At 39.3% G+C, this 21,943-nt stretch overlaps 1 protein-coding gene across 1 annotated transcript in view; it reads right to left on the reverse strand.

Annotated features, from left to right (window-relative positions):
- The window catches only part of LOC139718645 (uncharacterized), a 156,441-nt gene extending 135,284 nt beyond the window's left edge, over positions 1 to 21,157 (reverse strand). Inside the window, exon 1 of the mRNA XM_071630104.1 lies at positions 19,609 to 21,157. Coding sequence (XP_071486205.1) covers positions 19,609 to 21,157 — 1,549 coding nt within the window. The remainder of the gene's footprint in view (positions 1 to 19,608) is intronic.
- Between the last annotated feature and the right edge of the window lie 786 nt (positions 21,158 to 21,943).

The following is a 21,943-nucleotide window of genomic DNA, read 5'->3' on the forward strand; positions in this document are numbered from 1 at the left end:
GAGTGGTATTCGGTTTAAAAAAGAAAAAGATAATTAGCTAATCATCAGAATATGACTTCAAAGTTGACTTAAAAGTTGTTTTTAAGAGCGTTGTTTCTTCCTCATCCTCAACTATATATTTTTACAGTTCCACTGCTCCTTTTCTTTGTCCATGCCTGCACTCAACTATTCTATTCAAACAAACAAACATAAACAGGAGGCGGATTTCGTTCCGTGCAACCGTTCTCTTTAACAGATACACAAGTGGATCCATTTCGGGTTCGTTTCCACGTATCGGTTTCCGCAACGTCATAGCCGTGATATTTCATGGTACGCACCTGTTTGCCACGCCTATCGTTGTTGTTTTGTGAGCTCCCAAATTTCACCTTATTTTAAAAGGTGTTGAGAAAGAGATTGCAAAAGTACGACCAAAGCTCGGAGAAAAATGAGCAAGTGGATGACCCAATTCACGGCAACGGACTGGGAGCAGGAATGGGTTCGGGAGAGAGGGGAATTACAGTACCACGAACTCCTAGCGAGTCGATACGCGTACGTTGCGAGCAGCTATCGATCGTACACTGCAAAAAGTCCGGTGTTCAAAATGAAACACCGACCTGGTGTTAAATTCCCGGTGCTCATTTATGGTGTTAGATTAACACCTCAGGGTGTCATTCTAAAATATAAAATTGTGTTCTGAATAGTTCCTTAGTTACTTTTCTTCTTGTTGATTTTAAACTTCAACAAGACGATCACGAATTTTCCAATAAAGTACTTGATTAAAAAAGGTGTAAACACATTTTACACCACAGTAACACCAGTTGGTGTGGTCCCCTATTGAAGCTGGACGGGTGTTATAACATTGAAATTAGCACCAGCAATGTCAAATCAACACCATGCGGTGTCATTTTTTAATTAACACCAGCGCAGTGTCAAAAATATCACCAGGTACAGTGTCAAATTAACACCACGAAGTGACAGGTGAACACTTTTCAACACCATCGCAACATATTTTCTACACCTGTGGGTGTGGTCCTCTATTGACACTTAATCGGTATCAGATTCAACACCCAAGGTGTTAAATCTGACACCGATGTTTTTGCAGTGTACACCGTCTATGATTTAAAGTGGAAAAATGACTTATTCGATAACCCAGCAGTACTTAGCAAGCAACGTTCGATTTGAGCAGAAATGCAGCCGTAACAATTGACAAGTCACCGTGTCTGTTCATGATTATACGCCTGCGGACGCTGCCGCATGGATCAGAATAAATCATGGCGCGTTTTCACCGAGCACGGTAAGGACAACGGGTCGGGTTTTTGCTATGGTGCGCCAAAAGGAACCATGTCTGATTCTGTGAATTCGGTTAAAAAATCACCCCAAATGTCAACATCAAGAGCAACAAAATCAACAGTAGAAGATTAATTTTGTAACAAGATTATTATCGGGGAAATGATATCATTACAGAACCAGATATGGTTCCTTTTGGCGCACCACAGCAAAAACAAAAAACAACAACAACAACACCAACACCAACAACAACAAACAAACAAAAACAAAAAAACCCGGCCCGTTGCCCGTACCGTGCTCGGTGTAAACGCGCCATGACAGACACTTCGCTTTTCCGCCACAAGGCGGACAGACGGTGTCGGTCAAGAAGCTGACACACGCTCTTTGGACGCCGAGTGTCATCGACGGCCGACGTTAAGTGACAGTTAAGATCGCTTGTTAAAACAGAGAGGGAAATCAATAAGGTCCACACACCCCACAGGGTCCCTTGAGACTGTTTCTGCTGGTTTTACAAAGCGTTGCTATAGAAGAACACTATAGGGAATGAACAAAAAGAAACTTTTTATCCCATATTTCCCCACCCATCATCCCCAACCCGAATAATTTGAATTTGTTCACATTTTCTGTTCTTTTTGTACAGCAAAGATCTTCCTCTTCCACCATTGCTGATAAACACCCAAACCGTAATTGAATTAATGCCCTTATTGTTAATATCCCACTTAAATTTGATTTAATTCATTTTGTGTGTGTGTTTGTGTGAGGATCTGCCTATGAAAGCTCTTTTGAATGTGTCTGAAATCATATATGTCACCTTTCCCAGCATACCTGCACGCTATGTAGCAAATCGACCAACAATTGCGTATCGAGGCGTAAACTACTAGTAGCAACTCCGTCATCTAATCATAGCAACACACACAAAAACAAACAATAATAATGAAAATAATAATAATAATGATGATAATAACAACAACGCGCACAGACAAAGAAAAAATAAACACAAAACCGCATGATTTAAAAAAAAATTTGTAGACGGGATTCAACTTCTGTCAAACTTTTGAAATGTTTATGCCACTAACAGCTTGATAGTTTATTCCTTTCTCTTTGAAAAGAATCTTCGTTTCTATGGTGACATCATGTCCCAAAGATTACTTCCCCATCACCATGATTGCTAGATAAGAATTTTTTTTCAGAGTTTAGCAAGACAAACCTTAGGGAGAGTTGATGATGTAACCGTTTACGTATGCTTTAAAAGTGACAGTTTCTCCCCTTGAATAGGACAAATCCCGACCCATTACCTTAATTGGAAGGAGACGACAAACATTGCCGTTAGCGGCGCTCTATTCGTGTGTAAATCACAAGTTGCTTATCGTCAATGACGTTGACTGAATAGAAGCAATGTAGTTTGTGGTGTATTTTTTTTAAATTCTACGTCATTAGTCAAATCCATCAGGAAAGTAAATACACAAATTATCTGTACGTCATAATAACTTTTGATAAGAGCCCGTATGGTACCTGCTGAGGTAATTTTTGAACAGAAATTGAACTTACATCACTTTTAATAAGACATAAGGCCTTGCAGGAGCTTTAGCCGCCATATTCCCTTTAATTGGCGTAATTATTCAGCATGCACCAGTTAAAAACACAGATCCAGTATTGAGCATTCTGCGCGTGTGGGAGGCTTTACATAGTGCATGTTTAAGCAGTGATATAAATCTGGCACAAATTTACCAAGCACTCAATAACAAGCTCCTGATGATGGTCCCCTGCATTTCATTTTTATCATTTCCTATTGCTTCCTTTTATATATGATATTCGTTCTTGAAAAAAGAAAATGTATGTATGATCCAAACGTTACGAATATTAGCTCTGTAAATGACTATGTAAGTATTTTGTTGATTTGTTGATTTGTATTGATTTTGAAATGCAGAAATAAAAACTGAACTGAACTGAACTGAAGAACAGATAGTGCGTATGTACGATAAGTTTAAACTGTGTTTCTTCTGTCATTTATGTTCTTTTGCTTGCGTCATTCATAACTAGCTAAATTCTGATGACATTTATGTCGCATCATATCAAAATCATGCTTGCTTTCCGGTAATCAATTATCACGGACTATATACAGTTCTGTGATGAAGATTACGTAGTGACCATGTGTCACTGATCTCCCCTCTAGAGGGGAGATCAGTGCCATGTGTACGTCTTTTATAGTACAGAATTGCAATAGCGCCATCAACGTGAATGTGGCCTATTATGTAATGTACCATTCACTGATACCCTGGTAAACTTAAAGGCCTTGGTAGTCCGTTTATTATCCGATCATGCACTGCGGGCTAATATGACATTAGTTTTTTCGCTGACTTTCCGTTCTTGTTGCCCTCCTGGTATTGTAGTCTTCAGCCATCCTGTTGATTGCTTAACTGACAGATTTTGTTATGTTATGTTTTGTTTTGTTTTTTGTCTGACGGCACATTCCTTGACATTCAACAAGCTTAGCTGCTTAACTTTCTTCAAGATTGAAGATTAAAACAAAATTCCTTTAATTTCAGCGATGAATGTGCATTGTGGACCTCGTTTACACACTTAAACTCTTAATCAAACTTTTACTTCTGTTCAAACACAAATTACCCTCCCTATTAGCCATAGGAACAGAGTCACAAATGGGTGTTGTTGAGAGATAAAGGTTAACGAAATGTGGGTGAAAGATGAATTTGGACTTAACGAGGAGGGGGAAAGCGAAATGAATCCAAACAAAAGCCCTATGGCTTGATGACTTACAGGCAAAGATACACTTTTATGAAGACATTTACGGGGCAGCTGAACAGTTTGTCAAGGTTTCGTTTTGGCCATATGACCATTACGTATGACGTCAACGATCACTGTCTTGTGCTTGAATATCACTCACAAAAATCATCCAAGCTTCTCTGTTCGAAATACTGCACCTATAGCTTGCCCTATATGCATGCTCAAAGATAGAGGAGTTATGCAGAAAAATCGAAATTCATAAAAGTCGTGTAAGAAGAGGGTGTTAACTTATGATGTAATCAGATCATAAAATGAATATCATAATAACTATATATTCCAATCAATTGCAAACAGTCATCTCAGGGTTGGGAAGAGATTAAAAGAAAAGAATAAAGTCAAAAGTGTCATGCATATTGTACTTTCAAGCGCAAAGCGACGAAATAGACATGTCATTAGACACCCGAAAGCATCATAGCTGTGCATCAATTTGTGTAAGAATGAAAGAACAATTATGAATCCATGATTTGGGGTCCTTGTCTCCCTTCTCCAGTCGTTACTTCGAATAAGTCCGCAATGACTGTCGTGTGTCTAACCCCTCAAAGTGAAGTAAATATCATGATAAATACTGGGTAAGACACTATTTTTGCAAAGAGATCCTAATTTCAAAGCCTTTCACCCTTGGATGAGAAGGCACCTCTACGCCTTTCTTTGCTCAAGAGTGTAGATATAGGTACCTGACAAATTTGGGCAGACGAAAATTTCAGAGTCCTCTGGAAGAACGGTCTTAGTATCAACGAGGATACCATGGGAAAATAAGACCACGATGCCACTGGTAACCATGATGGTTACTAAAGATGAGAAGGGAGTATGAATTTTTAGTGAGTTAAGGTACAACACCAGGGTGTACTTACACAAAATTATACATAAACAAGAAATGTGTTTTGTTGTACCTACAAACTACTGTGTGTTGCTGTTGATGTTATTATTATTTGTTGTTGTTTTTTTGTTCTTTTTTTTGGCTTTATGACTCCCTTGCTTTAGCTTGCTTGATTCAGTTTTGCATAGTGACTGCTTCACGGGTGTTTTTTTTACTAGACTACTCTATACGGACAAGCAACGATATAGTCGGCAACGTTGAATGGGCCATCTTTGCGATTTCATATTTTTTTTAACGTCCGCTCTGTTCATTGTCTTTTATGTGAAAGACCGTGATTCGGCATATAAGAATTCAACAAATGAAATAATGAATTCTGAAACACTTGCGTAAAAGTGTCTAATAAAGCTCATCACATGTCATGATGAATCCCATGGTCTTGTGTTCTTTTACTATCAGGTGTGATATTGAGGGAGTACATGTTCTACTCAGATGTATGATATTCCTATATAATTCTGTTTCTTACTCACTAAACGTGTCAAAAGTCTGCCACGCAGAGTTCGATAGGGTTATGAGTTATTCATGACGACCCCAAACGTCACGCACAAAATCACTCACTGCTGCATAAAAAGGACGCTCACGGTTCGGTTTGCTCGAAAGCCAACTTCATTCAATTCCTTACGGTTCAACCATTCACTTCGATCGACGCAGAGAGAATGTGTAGGCCTACAGTGTTTTTTTGTTTTTTTTTGCCGAAATTTGGCTTGCTAAGAGCTATTGGTTAGCATCTCAAAGTCCTGAGGAGAGGGCTGGTTGAGATTCTAAAAAAAAGAACACACCATGTCGACCCATGTCTGCTTATGGAATCAGCGTCTAAATTTAGCGTATTAACACGCATAAAAAAAGAAGACGCTCTAAGAGAAAAAGACAAGGTAGTTGGCTGAGGTTCACGAAACTCACCGCTGTTTTGTTGAGTTGCTATCACAGCATCTTAGAAGGGGCCCAGATTTCATCATCCGAGCCTTATCGAGTCAGTGCTGCAAACACCGAGTACTTGACCCAAAAGGTACTGACCACTTCTCTCCCATTAGCGGTTTTGTTATCATCATTACCGCTGCTATTACTGTGGATGTAATAATGTTTCATATTGTTCTCTTACTTTGGCTGTTGTCGCTCCCGTCGCCACCGCTGTTGCCATGGTTACTCTTTCCGCCCTCAAATGCTACTTGACATTTTAGCAGAATCCAGTTTCTGTGCTACGGCCTCGAGGGTGCTTTCAATCACTTTGAACACACAAACACCCCGCTGTTCCTTCTTTTTTTTGTATTATTTCGCACGAAAATGTCAAGTGATATGATAATGTTATTGTGAGAACATGGTGTCGAGTATGGCATTATTATAACCGTGTCTCACAACGACAAAATTGCATTACCTACATTATACAACGTGTTGATAGAAGACGTGCGAAGATTTTCTTTTCGGTGATGTCAATATTTCCTCCCATTTTACATGTTTTTTTCTCAACTACGAATAAGACTCCGTGAACAGGGGTTATATACAAATAACCATTCTTCGTAAGTACTTCCATGAAGTTAACTAAAGAGCCAACTGGCTTATTTCGATCACACGTGAATTGAGCTGGACGTGTAGCGATGAGCAAGTTGAAAATAAATCGCAATTTTGGTGTCTTAGCTAATTTGCAACAACTGTCTTTATATCTCGTTTTTGCTGTGTTACTTGAAGAATACACCCGTGCACAGGAACTTAAATTGCTTCAATCGTTCGTAAATAGTCATCTCCAATCTTGACAAGGCTGTGAGAATAAAGGCATGAGGTCAATAGCTCAACAACGATAAAACGCAATGATGCCAATACCTTATACCACTTACGAGTTGCCATAAATTGTCAAATTATCATGATAAGAGCGTTGTACTCCTACAGCAAGGAGAAACGATACGCAGATAGAACGCTCTCCACACTGTCCTAAATAGAAAGTTCTTCAAACTGTCCTAACGTGATTTGAGGGCGCTTCGAGTTAAAACGTATGTTGCAATCATCTTCGATGGGGAAAACTGATAATTAGTTATTTTTTCCTCGGAAAGTTCTGAGGGAAAAAAAAGAATGGTATGCCATTTATGATCTGGGAAAAATTAGTTGCCGCTAGTCGAACCACGGATAGTATAATATTTTAGTTTACTCCTTGAGCACAAATACTTTGAACACAATACATAAATGTACAAGTCTACAGTTTGCTCACATTCACCGGAGAGGGCAGTGTGTTCGTTTTGTACAATACTAACATGCAAGAAAAAAAAAAAAGGAGAGTGGGAGCACTGTGGTACGGCGGACATGACTTGGATCCGTAAAGAAAAGATCCAGGGTTCGAATCCTATTAGACACGTATATCTACTGCTGGTGCAAACTTTTACACGCGAAGTTGGTTGCTGCTATTTTCGAACAGTCTCAGTATCCGCCAAGACTTCGTGATGTAAAAAGAAGTGGTAGAAGACAGTAGTTTGGTGCAATGCTCTACATTCTGAATTTTAAAAAAAAATGTATAATGGGAAGAACAAAAGTTTGAATGCAATGAAATTTTCACTTTCACTTTATACTAAAAAAGTCTTGATTGAAAAAACAAACACTTATTTTCTATCAGAAAGTTTCTTACCCACATACAGCCATTAGTGTTATCTTCACTTATATAATATTTGAGATGGATGAAAATGTGGATGAAAATGTGCTTTAACTGATGGCATATCCTCTTGTGACGTAATAATCATTATTCCAGTTTGTACGTGTTCGTACGTGTACGTGTCTTCGTGTGTGTGTGTGTGTGTGTGTGTGTGTGTGTTGTTGTTGTTGTTGTTGTTGTTCATTTTCCATCTGTGAAGATGGCTGGATAGCCCATATTCAGCTACACTAAGCTGGTCTTCCATGGGGTCCAGTTGGATGTGGGGTGGGACCACTTCACCGGGTTAGACACCCTGCTCTTTGCGATGAATGAATGAAGCGGGATCTTTTACGTGCATGAGCTGTGACTCTCTCATACACGGGACCTCCATTTTATGTCCTATCCGACGGACATGTGTGTGTGTGTGTGTGTGTGTGTTTGTGTGTATCTGCAGTCCTCCAATTACTGTGTCGCTTTTGCATAGCACACAGCCGTGACCTCAGTTTATAGCACCAGACCACGAAACTACATTGACAGATTAGGATGTTTTCGATACGAAAATTGCACTGTCATTCGTGGAGACACGTCTTCAATTTCAGTCACCCTCCTGTTTTGTGTGTGTGTTTTCTTTTTCAAAGTACATCCCCTACAAAAGCAAGGTCGCATGCATGCTTTTCAGACCAGTCCTATTTGGCGCCTTCGGTGAAGAGGGCTGGAGCATACATTGTCATTTTTGCAGATCAGGCCAGATACACGGACCAACGAGAGAACGACCTCGGATTGTTCGCGGAATCGCTTCAACATCTTTTCATGTGGCAATGTGCGTTTAGCGCTAAAGAGCCCGGGACTTATATGTTTAACAATAACAATAGGCATTCTAAACAGCGAGAGAGACATAATTAACCCTACCCTGCGACAACAAACTACGCGATAAATCGATTTTCGACTTCTCATAGCACAAGAGCGAAAGACACACACTCTTGCCAGGAACAGATATTGAACTGCTCAATAGCGAACAAAAGCGGGCGCCAGATTAATTTCCGCGCCCTACAGCTGGAGTGATAGTTGATCTGCTGAACTGCTTTTACTAGACTGACGCCTCACCCTACGCTCTGTAGGTACTCATATAATAACTTATCACACAAGATAATTGTTGTCCAAACTCTATCATTTACTTCATGATGAAAAACTGATTATGGTTGCGGTATAATTTGCATTAATCGAGGTCTAAAGATTGCTTTTGATATTTTAGTTGGTTACGCCTATCTTGTTTGAAGAGCAGGTTTTTTTTTATCTAGACACGAGAATTGGTTGCTTAGCTATATGGTATGAGAATTGTTTCTAAAACTTAATAGGAGGTGACAACTTTACTATTTATGTTTGAAGGGAAACGTGCCACCTTATACCACAGTTGATTATAAAAGTGTTATACCCTGCATCTTGATCCTTTTTTATCCACTGATAACGTGGTAGGCATATCATGCCATATTATATATTATATCATATAATACATCATATCACATCAAATAATATTACATCATAATTATTGTCAAATTACAATACATCAAGGTACTTCTAGTTCCTTTGCACAAATTGAAGACACATTCCATATTCCATACTTCATTGTTCTGCTAGACACACCTAGTATGAGAACAAATCTGCCGTGACAACCAGACGACTATTTGAGAAATGCATGTATAGTTCCCACAATGGACCTCTGACATATAATATTGTAAAGCAGGTCTGTGGTCAAAAAGGACAATGTTACATAAAGTGTAAAAAACAAGTGTAGAAAAACACACATTTCACTGTACGCATGAATGTTTAGGTTTCTGCAGTCATGTTTGTCATTTAATTTCATAATCGGGTCATCGAATATGTAACTGGATCTGACCAAGCCCTTATTTGTAAGCTGATGTAAGTATACTTAGGCAATGTTCCACTTGAGGTTATGTGAAAGGAATGAGTAGACGCTTTTGCCAGTGTTCCTAACAATGCTGTATCATTAAGTCATGAATGAATTTTTAGCTTGGAGTCACAACTTAAATGTGACTTATCGTCGAAAATCGTGAAGGCTGATGCATTTAATTAAATTATCAACTATTTTAAAGAAAACAAGTCCAATAGGGTCATTACTGATCCTGGAAGGGTTAAACACGATTACACAATAACAGCGGAAATTATTTTGCCCTCAGACTTATCCTATTGACGTCTACTAACCTCCTCTCGAACAATGCGAGATTAGTGCGGGCGGCGGTATATGCTCGTTTTCAAAAGGCAAGTGACGTTGGGCTTTAGTGTTTCACCCCTATCATCCACTTTATAGATCAATATTACATAATCTACAACGATTTGCAAAACCCCCGGCAGTACAAGCACGTGGCGCTCTCCTTTGAATACTGGAATAGGAGTATGTGGAGAAACTTGTGGGAGCACATTGGTGGACATTGGTGGACAGGCATTCATGCCAGTAACTCCCTTCGTTGAACGTCGAGATATTGATCAAAGCCAAATTCCACGACGCACGTCATTTCGAAACCAGCCAATTAATTTTGAAAGCGCATTTTTGGAATGGCCGGGCCTATGTGTGCACTGGTTAAAAAAGAGCCCACTCATAAGTCCACTCACAAACTCATAAGCATTTTCCTCTTTTAGCCGCATAATGTATAGTCCCGAGGACTATGTCAAATTGTCTTGTTGCATTATTACTATAATTTTCACGACTCACGAGGGGACTGCATTCTACAAGCTTGGCTTTTTAGCAGTCCCCTCCATTTCCGACCTTTTCTTTCTTATGATTCAGTCACATTTTGCCCATGTATTTTTTCAACTAGTATGTTTATTGATTCATGTAAACAAATGACGTGTATCTAAATTTCATTTGGAAATGTAATAGTTACATTGTACTTAATTTGTTTATATGAAATTGTCATATTATATGCTTTGGCCGGAAATGAAATAAAAATGAAATGAAATGAAATGAAATGTATGAGGATATCTATACTAATGAAGTGTCGAGCTAAGCAATCGTAGCAATGATAATGATAGTAATAGTTGAGATACTACAATGTACAGCGCATATAACAGATCAATGTTCGTGGAGGTTTTACAGTTATCCATTTTACACACACACTGACACGAAAACATGTTGACATATAACTTTTCAATACATTCAATGCATTCGATAAGCTACAATATGGACAAAAAAAAAATGATTCATGGCCAGAGTTTTTACATTACATCGAATACCAGTCCAACCTCACTGTATGAATATCCGGCTCAAAAGGGAACCATTTTTTGAAATAATATTGTCAAAATTTTTTGAGCACGTACTGTAACGTCGACTCGACAGATGTTTTGACACTACTCGACCATGCACATTATTGTTCTGATACATCGAAATAAAAAAGCCCACAGGAGTATAACAGGATGTAATTTTTCAAGGCCCTGTGATGCCAGTAATGAAATCAATTAATAAGTCTACCTTTTGAAAACTGCGTTTCGTTCAGTGTTTGGTAAAATATAACATGGCCAGGATGGCGTGACGCTTTTAGGCAGCACTCCGCCACGCGTTTGTGAACATGCTCTTCAGATAGCCTCATCCGGGAGACATGTTTCTTGGGCGGGAGAACAACAGTGGATAGGTGTATAATGACAGTTTCACGTGGGTTTGCCAACCACATTATTTTCATATTGACACCTGTTGCTATGTGATGTCTGTTATGATTTTACGTGCGTGAAGTTCAGAGCGGGTCGGGGTATAGGGGTGGGATAGCACCTCATTAATGTACTGGTGATCACAATGTACAGGGTGGCCCAGAAAGAACGGAACACCTAAGATCTTTAATTTCAGCAATATTGTTGCAAATGTGTCATTATTTTGCATACCATTGGAGAGGCCATTTTTTTCCCAATAGAATAGCACCAAGTTCTTTAATTTTTGTTAATGCGTTACGATTTTAGGACCATTTTTGTCCACCCTTGCAATTTCAAAATGTGATCATTTTGCACTCTCAGAGATACCGAAAATAGCAAGAATTTGGCTTGCCATACAACCAGTAGCATTCACAATGATATCAACAATGAAATTCACATTATTCACAATGATAACGAACAATGACAATCACACCGTCCACCCCACATTCGACACATTGTGCGTTACTGTTTCTATGGCAAGCCGAATTCTCGCTGGTTTCGGTATCTCTGAGAGTGCAAAATCATCACATTTTGAAAATTGCAAGGGTTGGCAAAAATGGTCCTAAAATCATAACGCATTAACCAAAATTAAAGAACTTGGTGTCATTCTATTGAAAAAAAGAATGGCCTTTCCAATAGTATGCAAAATAATGACATATTTACAAATCAAAGATCTTATGTGTTTCGTTCTTTTTGGGCCACCTTGTATAATCCAGGTCATCCAAACCATAGAAATTAAACAGTCAGCTCATCTTTTTTATTCAACTGTCTCTTTCCACTTTCTGTGTTTTGAAGCATACCGCGGGACGAATCAGCCTTTCATGTTATGACGGTTGTGATAAGTCGTGCTTCACTACATCTGCGTCACGTATTAATGTCTGGCTTGATTTGTGTGAACTGAACGCATAACATTAAACTGTTGTAGACGTCAGAAGCAAAAGATAACCTTGTCGTCGAATGTAATGAACATATTGACGAATAATTATTTCTATCTGTTTCAGGGTTGCCAAAATCATCTCACTCTCCCTAACGACAGGATGACAGCATCAATATGTCTCGATTATAATACAATTACCTGCTACTTCACAACGCTATCGCGTTCACAATACGGTGATTAGGTGAGTTTTTGAACCAGAACAATTTGATGAAGAAACAGATAAGATCTCTCTCGCAAATAAAAACCTAGAGGGATATAAAACATTTTAGTTTGAGTGCCACACGTGTGGCCCCTGATGTGTGGTATAGGAGATGTGCTACATTAACGAGGACTGAACACGACTAAATATCGACTTAACAACGACATCTGGATCAAACATTTTGTGTGCTGTCGACTTAAAGTTAACAAAAGAAATCTTCTGCACGCAAACAATAAAATAGCCCTTGCTAACATCAAATGTCTGTATTTCATTACTATATTCGTCAAACATAGTGAGATCAAGACTTACTAATATTTCCAGCTTATATATAGTCCTGCTACGTGGAAATATAATTTTGCATCAATGCAATGAACGGTATAGAATGATTACGTCATTTACTCAGTGTTACACTATGTGTGTATGATAATACTGCCATTTGTTTGATGTGGATATTCGGAGGAACGTATAAAGTATAATTACATAATAAGCAAAATCATGCTAATTAGATTGATGTTATAGCACGTCAGCTATGCCACTTCACACAATGTGAGACTCAAATGAAAAAAAGAATGTTGTACTTACCAAAATTTAGAACCACACAGGAACAATTTTCGATTTCTTACTTAGGACCAAAACTTTGGAACACATTGCCACGAGAAATGCGTGAACAAAGCAAACATCTACATTTCGTAAATGCCTTGCAGATTTCCTTCTTTAATAGAGATTATATACTGTATCATGTATAATTAGTTTTCTATGTTAGAAAATATATGATGTACATTGTATTTGAATATTAACAGCCATTTCAACCAACCATGTAATAATTTTTCGTTTGTGTTTAGCTTTTAGTATGAAGATCAAGGTGACCAATCTCGACTAGCACGTGTGCTAACTTTTGGTTTCCTTGTTAACAACAACTTTGTAGAATTACGCTACATGTATCACATTTAAATCTCAAATGTCTTCATTTAAATCATGTTATTGTAAAGGAGTAATAGATAAGTATTCTTTTCATATATGTATGTAAATATAATTGTATAATGATTGAAAATGTACATGTTCAAATGTTGTTGCTAATAAAAACTTCAAACTTCAAACTTCAAATGTTTGTACCATGAAATTCAACAAGTCCAATCTCGTGAACACACTGTCTTTGTGCATGTGTGTGTATGTGTATACATATGTTATGGGTACGGCTGTATTAGTTAAGAGTGGCCGACTGTATAATGGTGTTCACACGCTAATCTTCACGTTCGATCTGCATGCTGGTACTTCTTCTTCTTCTACTACTTAGTTTTGAAAGAGGAAATACGCATTCTCAAGTCAGAAAACGTAGACCCTGGTTTAGAGAGGATTATCTCCGTCTAAAAAAAGTAACAATGGCTCTCATATCGTTTGCAAATCTCCCTGGCTTGTGTGAAGACTCACGAACAAACACATGGCATTTGGATGTGAGGCGGAAACCTTGAATTTTGCCCCTCTTCGCGGCATTTTTGTTTTCACCTTTTGAGAAAGAGAAAGTGTCATCTCACATCTTTAGTCTGAGTCCGAAGTCAAACAGAACAATCTGTTCACCGGCTGAAGTTATCCCAAAGTTATGGAATTTCGCTACTTCCTCATGCAGTACATAGAGTTCATCTACATTACATGTTATAATAATGTGACACACACATTCTTGCTGGCCCGTTTTGATATGGTTATTATTACGGGCGTGAAGAGCTTCATCAATATAAAAAATAATAGTAAGACAGGGAGATGGTTACAACAAACACGGGATCAAATGACAAAAAAAAAAGGACAGATAAGGAGTGTAACATGATAATTTGGCGGAAATGAGTCGGTATAGCGAGTTGAATTAGCATTGAACAGTCTATTAAAGTCTTATTGATTTTTGGCTCTTAAAGATTGAATAGATTAGCAAGATAGATACACACAAACACACACACACACACACACACAAACACACATTCAACAGCTCTGTCTCTCTGTCTCCATACATAAATAAATAAGTATATATATAGATGTTGATTATATTAGTATGTAGGCCTACATAAAGACCTATCATATACATTTTATTGTATCTATGACTGCATAAGTACATACATACAATATAGTCATGTGGGTGTACTAATGATTAGTGAGTTTATACTCATAATAACCGTCATCTACAATTATTAGAAAAGATGCCTCAAATCAGAATCAAATACTAATCATGCCGCAGAAAAACAAGAAGATAATAATATACAAGCGGTCGCATATCAGTACTGTACCTCCTTAACGAAACTAATAGCTATTTAAAACAATCACCGCTGGAAGCATCGTTGCTCTATCTTATATCAGCTTTCTAATCGCTCATATTTGTGTTTTAAACAGCCAATGCAGGTCACACCAAGAGATATGACCTAGCTGAAGTCTTAATAAGGATAATTATGATACAGCTTACATTCACTCTGAAGCAGCAAATGGCGTGATAACTGCCTTTGCGTCGCCTTTTTTAGCGCCAGTAACCCTCTTTGTGTCCACAACTAGTCATGCCTCAACAGCCACTCATCTACACACAACGATTTCATCGAAGAGAGTATGGGAGAGAGAGAGAGACAGAACGGATACTTCTCACTTCCCACACAAGAGCGTATAAACATTATTGAAAGCATCGATATTACTGTATATTCATAACATCATATTTTGCGTTTTCCATTTTCCATTTTCCGTTACGAATCCTTCACAAATTCTCTCCGTTATCATTGTCCCTAACACCATCACTATTAAAGCGATTAAAGAAATAAGGTTCAATCCGTGTACAAGTAGACTTTGAGTAAAGAACAAAGTTAAACAAACGGGAAAAGAAAATTTCATTTAAAATATGAAATGCAACGTATAAACTACGGAATTTAGAGGCTTGTATCACTTGTCTGCGCTATAAAGTAATATTGGTCAATATCGCAATATGCAAAATAGATGAGGTGATGAGGCCATGACCTTTAAACTCTAAACTTGGTCTGTAAATGGAATAATGATCGAACTAATTTCATGTCTGCACCTAAAAACTGGTCAATTTACTCCCATCACTAAACGGTCAGTTTTGCTGTAGCATTACAACATTAAGATCATTTCGATTCAAGTAATTGAATTTAATATTTCAGCATTCCTTACAGATGATATTGAGTGTAGATTTATGAACACTCTATTTATGAACACTTTATTAGAAACGTGTGAGGTCATGACGTGAATAGCTCATCTAATTTGCATGTTATCATGCTATCGCTGACCATGTCGTGAAAGCCCATGATACTGGTAAATTCCATCACTTTGTTAATTTTGGAAGGATTTTTTTTAATGAGCTCTTAATGTTCAGTTTGTTTTATTTCTTTCATCTGGTTATAAAATCAACATGATTATCGAGTGGAATTTCATTTCGAAACTCTCGGTCTAAGTATAGATCAGAGTGACATCTTTCTATAACACACTGGATTACTGGCACAAAGCGGAACACGACAGGCTCAAGGGTAATACTTACTCCTCGCTATCTTTAATTTAAAGCATCAATCTCCTCTTGTTTTGACAAAGGCGGCCGCCGTCATTCTTTCGCGCTCTCTCAAAACCCTATTGTCAATCCGACCCAGCATGACAGTGGCCGAACGACGTTATTATCGTGGTGTCATTGTAGTACAACCCTGGTGTACATTTCTTTATAGTCATTAAAGTAGGTGAAGTTGTAATATGCGGAATGCCACTTGGCGTAGATGGGGTGGGGAGGGGAGGAGGCTCGCGGGGTGTCATTTAAGAGGAAATAAAGTGTATACGTGGGTGGAAAATGGGTGAATTTGGTGACAATCTGTCAAGTACAGCCGTGAATGGGTTTGAAATAGATTAGCGAGCAGTCATCGAACCCTACCTCTATATCTTCTACCAAACCTCTAATCGCAGGCAGTAACAATGAGCAACAGAGGCTAATTATGGGGCATGGGCATAGATAGGGGGCTCATCGCTGTCAATAAGAGACTCTTGATCACCCGCTGTGAGCCCAAAGCACCAGTCGATCCGATTGTTATGATTACTCGAAGCTTGAAAGTACACTACTGTCTTGTATATAACGGTATGCCGATGAATTCAAGCTAAAGCTATTCAGATACTTAGGGTTTGGTATACTGAAACTAGGAATTTAAGAGCAAAAGAGTAGTATTAAACAAACGGGTCTGCCACGTTAAAGCTTGTACAAACGACTATGGATAGCAATTACTTTCACTTTAATATCCCACACATGCGAAAACTATGTCCACCACTCCTTCCAGTCCATTTGGGTTAATATCTTCTTATGTTAAACATTGGCAGTCTCAATGATACGTCAACGTAAACATGGATTCTGCGCAAACATATCGATTTTCCATGAAACATTATGATCTTATGAAGATAGGTGAAAATCTAGAAAAAGTCTAGATGCACGCGAACACGATACAGTCATTCACTACTCATGTTGTTTGTTGCCGAGTAGAATGGCTTCATGCCATTTCTATGTGGAACTAATTAAAAAGCACAATTCATCATTATATTCCAGTTTGTTTGAATACTTGTCAACTTTGTTAAAATCAGGACAACAGGGTTGTTTGAAGTCTCGCATGTCTTTACCGAAGAGCGATATTGGTCGCAAATCACATATCAAACCATCTGCAACTTTATCATGGGGGTAAAATGTATATAGAAAATATGAAAATCGTGGTTTTGTCGATAATTTAGCAAATACACCACTTTTCCTCTTCAAGAAGTCCTCACTGATAGATATATTATCGTAAGACTACAATAACATGATGCGAGCGATACTACTTTTCTTGTTGGTTTCAAAAAGAAAAAGGAGAAAGAATACACGGAAATGACTAAATGGAAGGCTAGTGAAATGATGACGTCACTACCAATCACCTCCTCCAATCTTCGTATCTGGTGTTGCCCGCTTTCACACGCCAAAATTTATATTTCCATAATTTTCTAACCTTTGGTGTGGTTTTTAATGAAACCTCTAACATTCCCTCTTCCTCTCATATCATTTCACTTTCATTATCAAAGCTATCTATAATTTGGTGAGGAAAGGTGCAATTTTGGGGGGAAAGTTGACGAAGAATTAGATCCGAACTCCAGACCTGTTTGGTACATAGACGTAGAGTACCTTAATAACTACCTTTAAATATAAGGGTGTCTGTGTTGCCTTCACTGTGTTATTTAACGCTAGCGTGTTTCTCAGTTTCGCATTGATATGCCAAAAGATATATTTCACTTAATGTAAAGAGGATATGGATAGTTTATCTCTACGACTTTGTTACCAAGAGCAAACAATAGTGTAAAAATACTCCAAAATAGCTTTTAAGACATTTTGTTAATTTGATGCTACTCATTCACTGGCATTGTTATTTTCTCATTAGTGTTGAATTGCGTAATTTTCCCACTTTTTTGAATTATTCTGTTTCATTCGAGAGTTTTTTTTCTTTCACTTTGTTGATATTTTTACGCTGTTGAATAAAACCTGACGAAAAACGCGAGAATTTGATTCGATAAGTATCACATGTAATCATCTAAGGAGACCACAACTCGAGTTTGAAGTGTTTGTGATAAGCTCCGATGCAATTTGTCGAAAACAAACAGCAATTTCAATTTCTTTTGTAATTGATATTCACCTGTTGATAATGCAAGGGTTATCTGATGTAAGCGATTACATGACATGCTGACTTCATGCGTTGCCAATTTGAGATATGTCCCATGTGTGCGTAATCAGTGCTAAAATGTTTCTGTCTCACTCGGCAAAATGAATTCAGTGCTGCGGTATATACACAATATGACTGCTCAAGCATGCATAGAAAGCTAATTAAATGATGCAATGATATCCCATATCTCTTATTCGCGCGGGCATCAGTGATACTAAGGGAGGACAATAGCTACCTTCATCACTCTGGCATGTTTGGTGCCTCTGGTAAATTGATATTGAATAATATATAACGTGTGATTTCCTTTATACTGCCAGAATCAAAATGCAGAGTGAGTGTTGACTTCATAAGTGGGAGGAGGGGGTTAAAAGTTAGTAAAGAACTAACTGCATTCTACGTTTATTTAATGGCATATTCCTTTGTACAGACTTGATATCCATTTTATTCCATCTTCAATGTTCTAATTGCAAGAATCATATGATGATAAAGGATCATTTCACCCTTCTTATCATGATCATGATCATCATCATTACTCACCAGTAAACATTCAACGTCTGCTCTGGATGGCAGTGGAGCATTCCTAGGCATGCTAGGTGTAAGGGTTCTTTCTGCCCCCAAACGGAAGGGCACAGAATTAAGAATACTGATTATATATGCTATAAGCATTGACTGAATTTTCAAATTGAGTATCGAGTATTTTCTTGCTAGTGTTGATCGTTATCCAGTTACGAAATGCTTTCTGATGTATCGTTCCCACTTATTAGAGACGATCACGAGAAAAAAAAATTATTACATCAAGGTTATTGTGAGTAACGCAACTACAGAATACCACAGTCAAACATGAAGGAAAAACCGGTTAATCAGCTTCACTGAATCTAGTCATCAAAACAGATTATAACACTTCACTGTACATTTATATTTATGTATGTAAGCATATAAACACAATCATTATAGACACACAAACACAGCCACAATTATGTATTCCTAAGTATGTGTATATCCACACACATCAAAGAGCTGGTATAGTTTTGGCTGAGGTGGGGATAACTTCTTGGGAGATAATTAGAAACCAATTAAGAAATATCGAAGGGCATACAAGAGAAATTAAAAGTTAATTTGATAGATCGGCTTTGAAATGGCTGAGATATTCAACAACAAAGTGGTCCTAATAAAAGGTGGTTCTTTCTTGTTTATATTAGGACCACTTTGTTTAACTTTGTTTTTGGATATCTCAGCAATTTCAAAGCCGACTTTCATCAAATGAACTTTAATTCCTTTTAGAATCGTATGCTCTTATTTCATACAAGCGGTTTCTAATTATTGCCCCCAAAACAACCAAAACTATACCAGCCCTTAAAGATATATACATACACTAAGTCATTATCATTCATGTCATTCGTTACGACTCTTTGGGTCATCTGCGGTTAATGTACTACAGAATAAACAATACAACTATGCTCAAGGGACCAAACTTGAGGCATGATACAAAAGATTTTTTTTCTGCATTTCCCCACACCCTCTTTGAAAACCTACCTTTAAGCTTCCTCTTGAGATGACGATGCTGCTTGACGAGCTTCAGGTAGGCCTTCATGGCCTGGACTTCGAATTCGATGGTCTCCTTCAGCTGTCTCTCCAGCTTTTCGTTCTCCTCTCTCAGTTTCTCCAGCTCCGTGTTCCCCTCCTCCTTGGAACTGCCCCCGTTCGGAGCGGTAGAGTCCACGGCCACGGCCGTTCTATCTTCCGTTGCCATGGCGACGTTGGTCTTACTGACAGCATCATCCAGGGCGTGGGCTCCGCTCTTGTTCTTCGAGGAGGAGCGAACTGATTTGGGAGATGCGGCAGGGGATGTTCTCCGCTCCTCTTCCACGGTTCCCATACTCTGCAGTTTGAGAGCGAGCAATTTCATCGCAGCGAGGTGGAGGTCGGTCTGCGTGCACGAATCCACTCGCGATCGGGTTGGTTTGTCCGACACCATGCTCGAATCCAGCGACACAGATTTCGACGCCGCCCTCGATGTGGCAGTTTCGACTTCCATAGTTGTCTTGGACAGAGTGCCGCTGCCGGAGCTGTCGTCTGTTTTGTCGGGGAGTCCTCTGAAATGCTTTCTCCTGCGAGATGGCGATGGCGTAGCTGTTTTAGAAACCGAATGAGAAGTCAGGGGGTTTGTATCTTTGGCTGCTTTCGGTGCTAATTTGGATTTCTCTTGCCACGTTTCATGATGAACATCGGGTTTTTTCCTCGGAGATGTGATGGAGGTTTCCACTTTCTCTTTCAAATTTGTTAGCCGTTCCTTGATATCGATTGCAGGCTTGGAAATACCAAGTGCTAATTTTCCCTTGTCACCTATTGCCTTGAATTGCGACAGTCTTTCCTTGGTGTCGATTTCAAAGTCGCGGTTTATTCTATGTTCTGGTTTTTCGATGGCCCGCCTCCCATCATGCTCGCCTTTTTGGATGCTTGGTTCTGTATCTAAGAGCTCATTCAATCTGGATCTTAGTCTTTGAGCGCTCATATCGGAGCTTTTTACACTGCTGATGGTGCCGACACCGCTATCACTGCGTTCCTTGTGAGATGCGTGGTCTTTACGCGACATAGGCTCCAGGCCATGACTTGCTGATTGGAATCCGCGTGAATTTGTGTTTCCGACATGATCTGTCCTTTTTTCTTTCACTTTAACACCACTGTCGTACGTACTCACCCCACGGGATGCCCTGTCCTCCACATCGTCCTCATCATCCTGGGCTTCGTGGAGTTTGTCGATGGAGACCACCGTCTCCTGGATCACCTGCAGGGCTGCGAAGGCGGTGGTTTCCAACTGCTGCAGCTTGTCGGGGTCCAAACTGGGCGTCTCCTCGGTGAGTTCCTCGACAGGTGGTGGTCTCTTCCTCTTCGTTTTCGGCGTCTTAGCCACATGACGCTTGTGGGCTCTGGGCCCCGTCGGAAATTTGACGACCGGTGAAGAGTCTTGCTTGTTGGCATTGGCATTTGCATCGCCACCTTGTAGGTCACTTATTATCCGATCCAGGTCGCGTTGATAGACGCTGATCGTCCTCCGTGGCGGATGCCTTGACTTCTCCGACATCATGCCTCACACCATTCACCAACTGTATTGACGCTTTAACTCATCTCACATCACAATGAGAACATATGGACACTTTCAGAGTTGCCCAAACATGGTGTTTCACTTTCACAGATACATAGTGCGTTAAATGTCGATTCAGTCTCCCTCATACCTCTTGCATCTTTCATCCAAATATTGTGGCTGTTTTCTTGCATTCAAATTGTGCTGCTTCTTCGACATGCGATTCCGGTTCGGCGAAATACACGCACGGCTACTCTCCCGCGGCGTTCTGAGCAGCGCTTCATCTCGGGTAAAGCTTGGTGATAGCTCGCAGCGACAACGTCACGGAGATTCACACCTTCTCTGCGAGAAGGCAGGTGGTAACGGGTCGCGTGTAATCCTCGTAGCGGATATCGCCGTTAACCCTCGCTCTCTGTCGCAATTTTCATATTTCCGTTCTCTTGTCTCCGGTCGGTCATAAAAATACAGGAATGATGAGGCGACCTGCCTTCTGACTGTCGTCCCTGTATGTCACAAGTGGGGTTCACTTTCTACACAGAGTCGTTTACAAAGCGAACAAGGATTTGATTACAACGTGGGGACCGTAATGAATAGGGCGTTTACGCTTGGTAGATCAAGTGTGAAGCCAGTCGGGTTTAATGACATACGTTGTCGTACACGTCTAAGGGGAGGAACGTCTTTGACTTATTTTTCTCCCTGCTAACTTCAGGAAGCACTGAAGTGAGCAAATTATGAGCTTTTTTTCAATCTTGGGGGATTAGAAAGGACGGACATGAGACGAAAATG

Source organism: Diadema antillarum, unplaced genomic scaffold (genome assembly GCF_040938485.1).
Source record: "Diadema antillarum isolate AM-2024a unplaced genomic scaffold, OU_Dant_1.0 scf00000098, whole genome shotgun sequence".
Lineage (NCBI taxonomy): Eukaryota > Metazoa > Echinodermata > Echinoidea > Diadematoida > Diadematidae > Diadema > Diadema antillarum.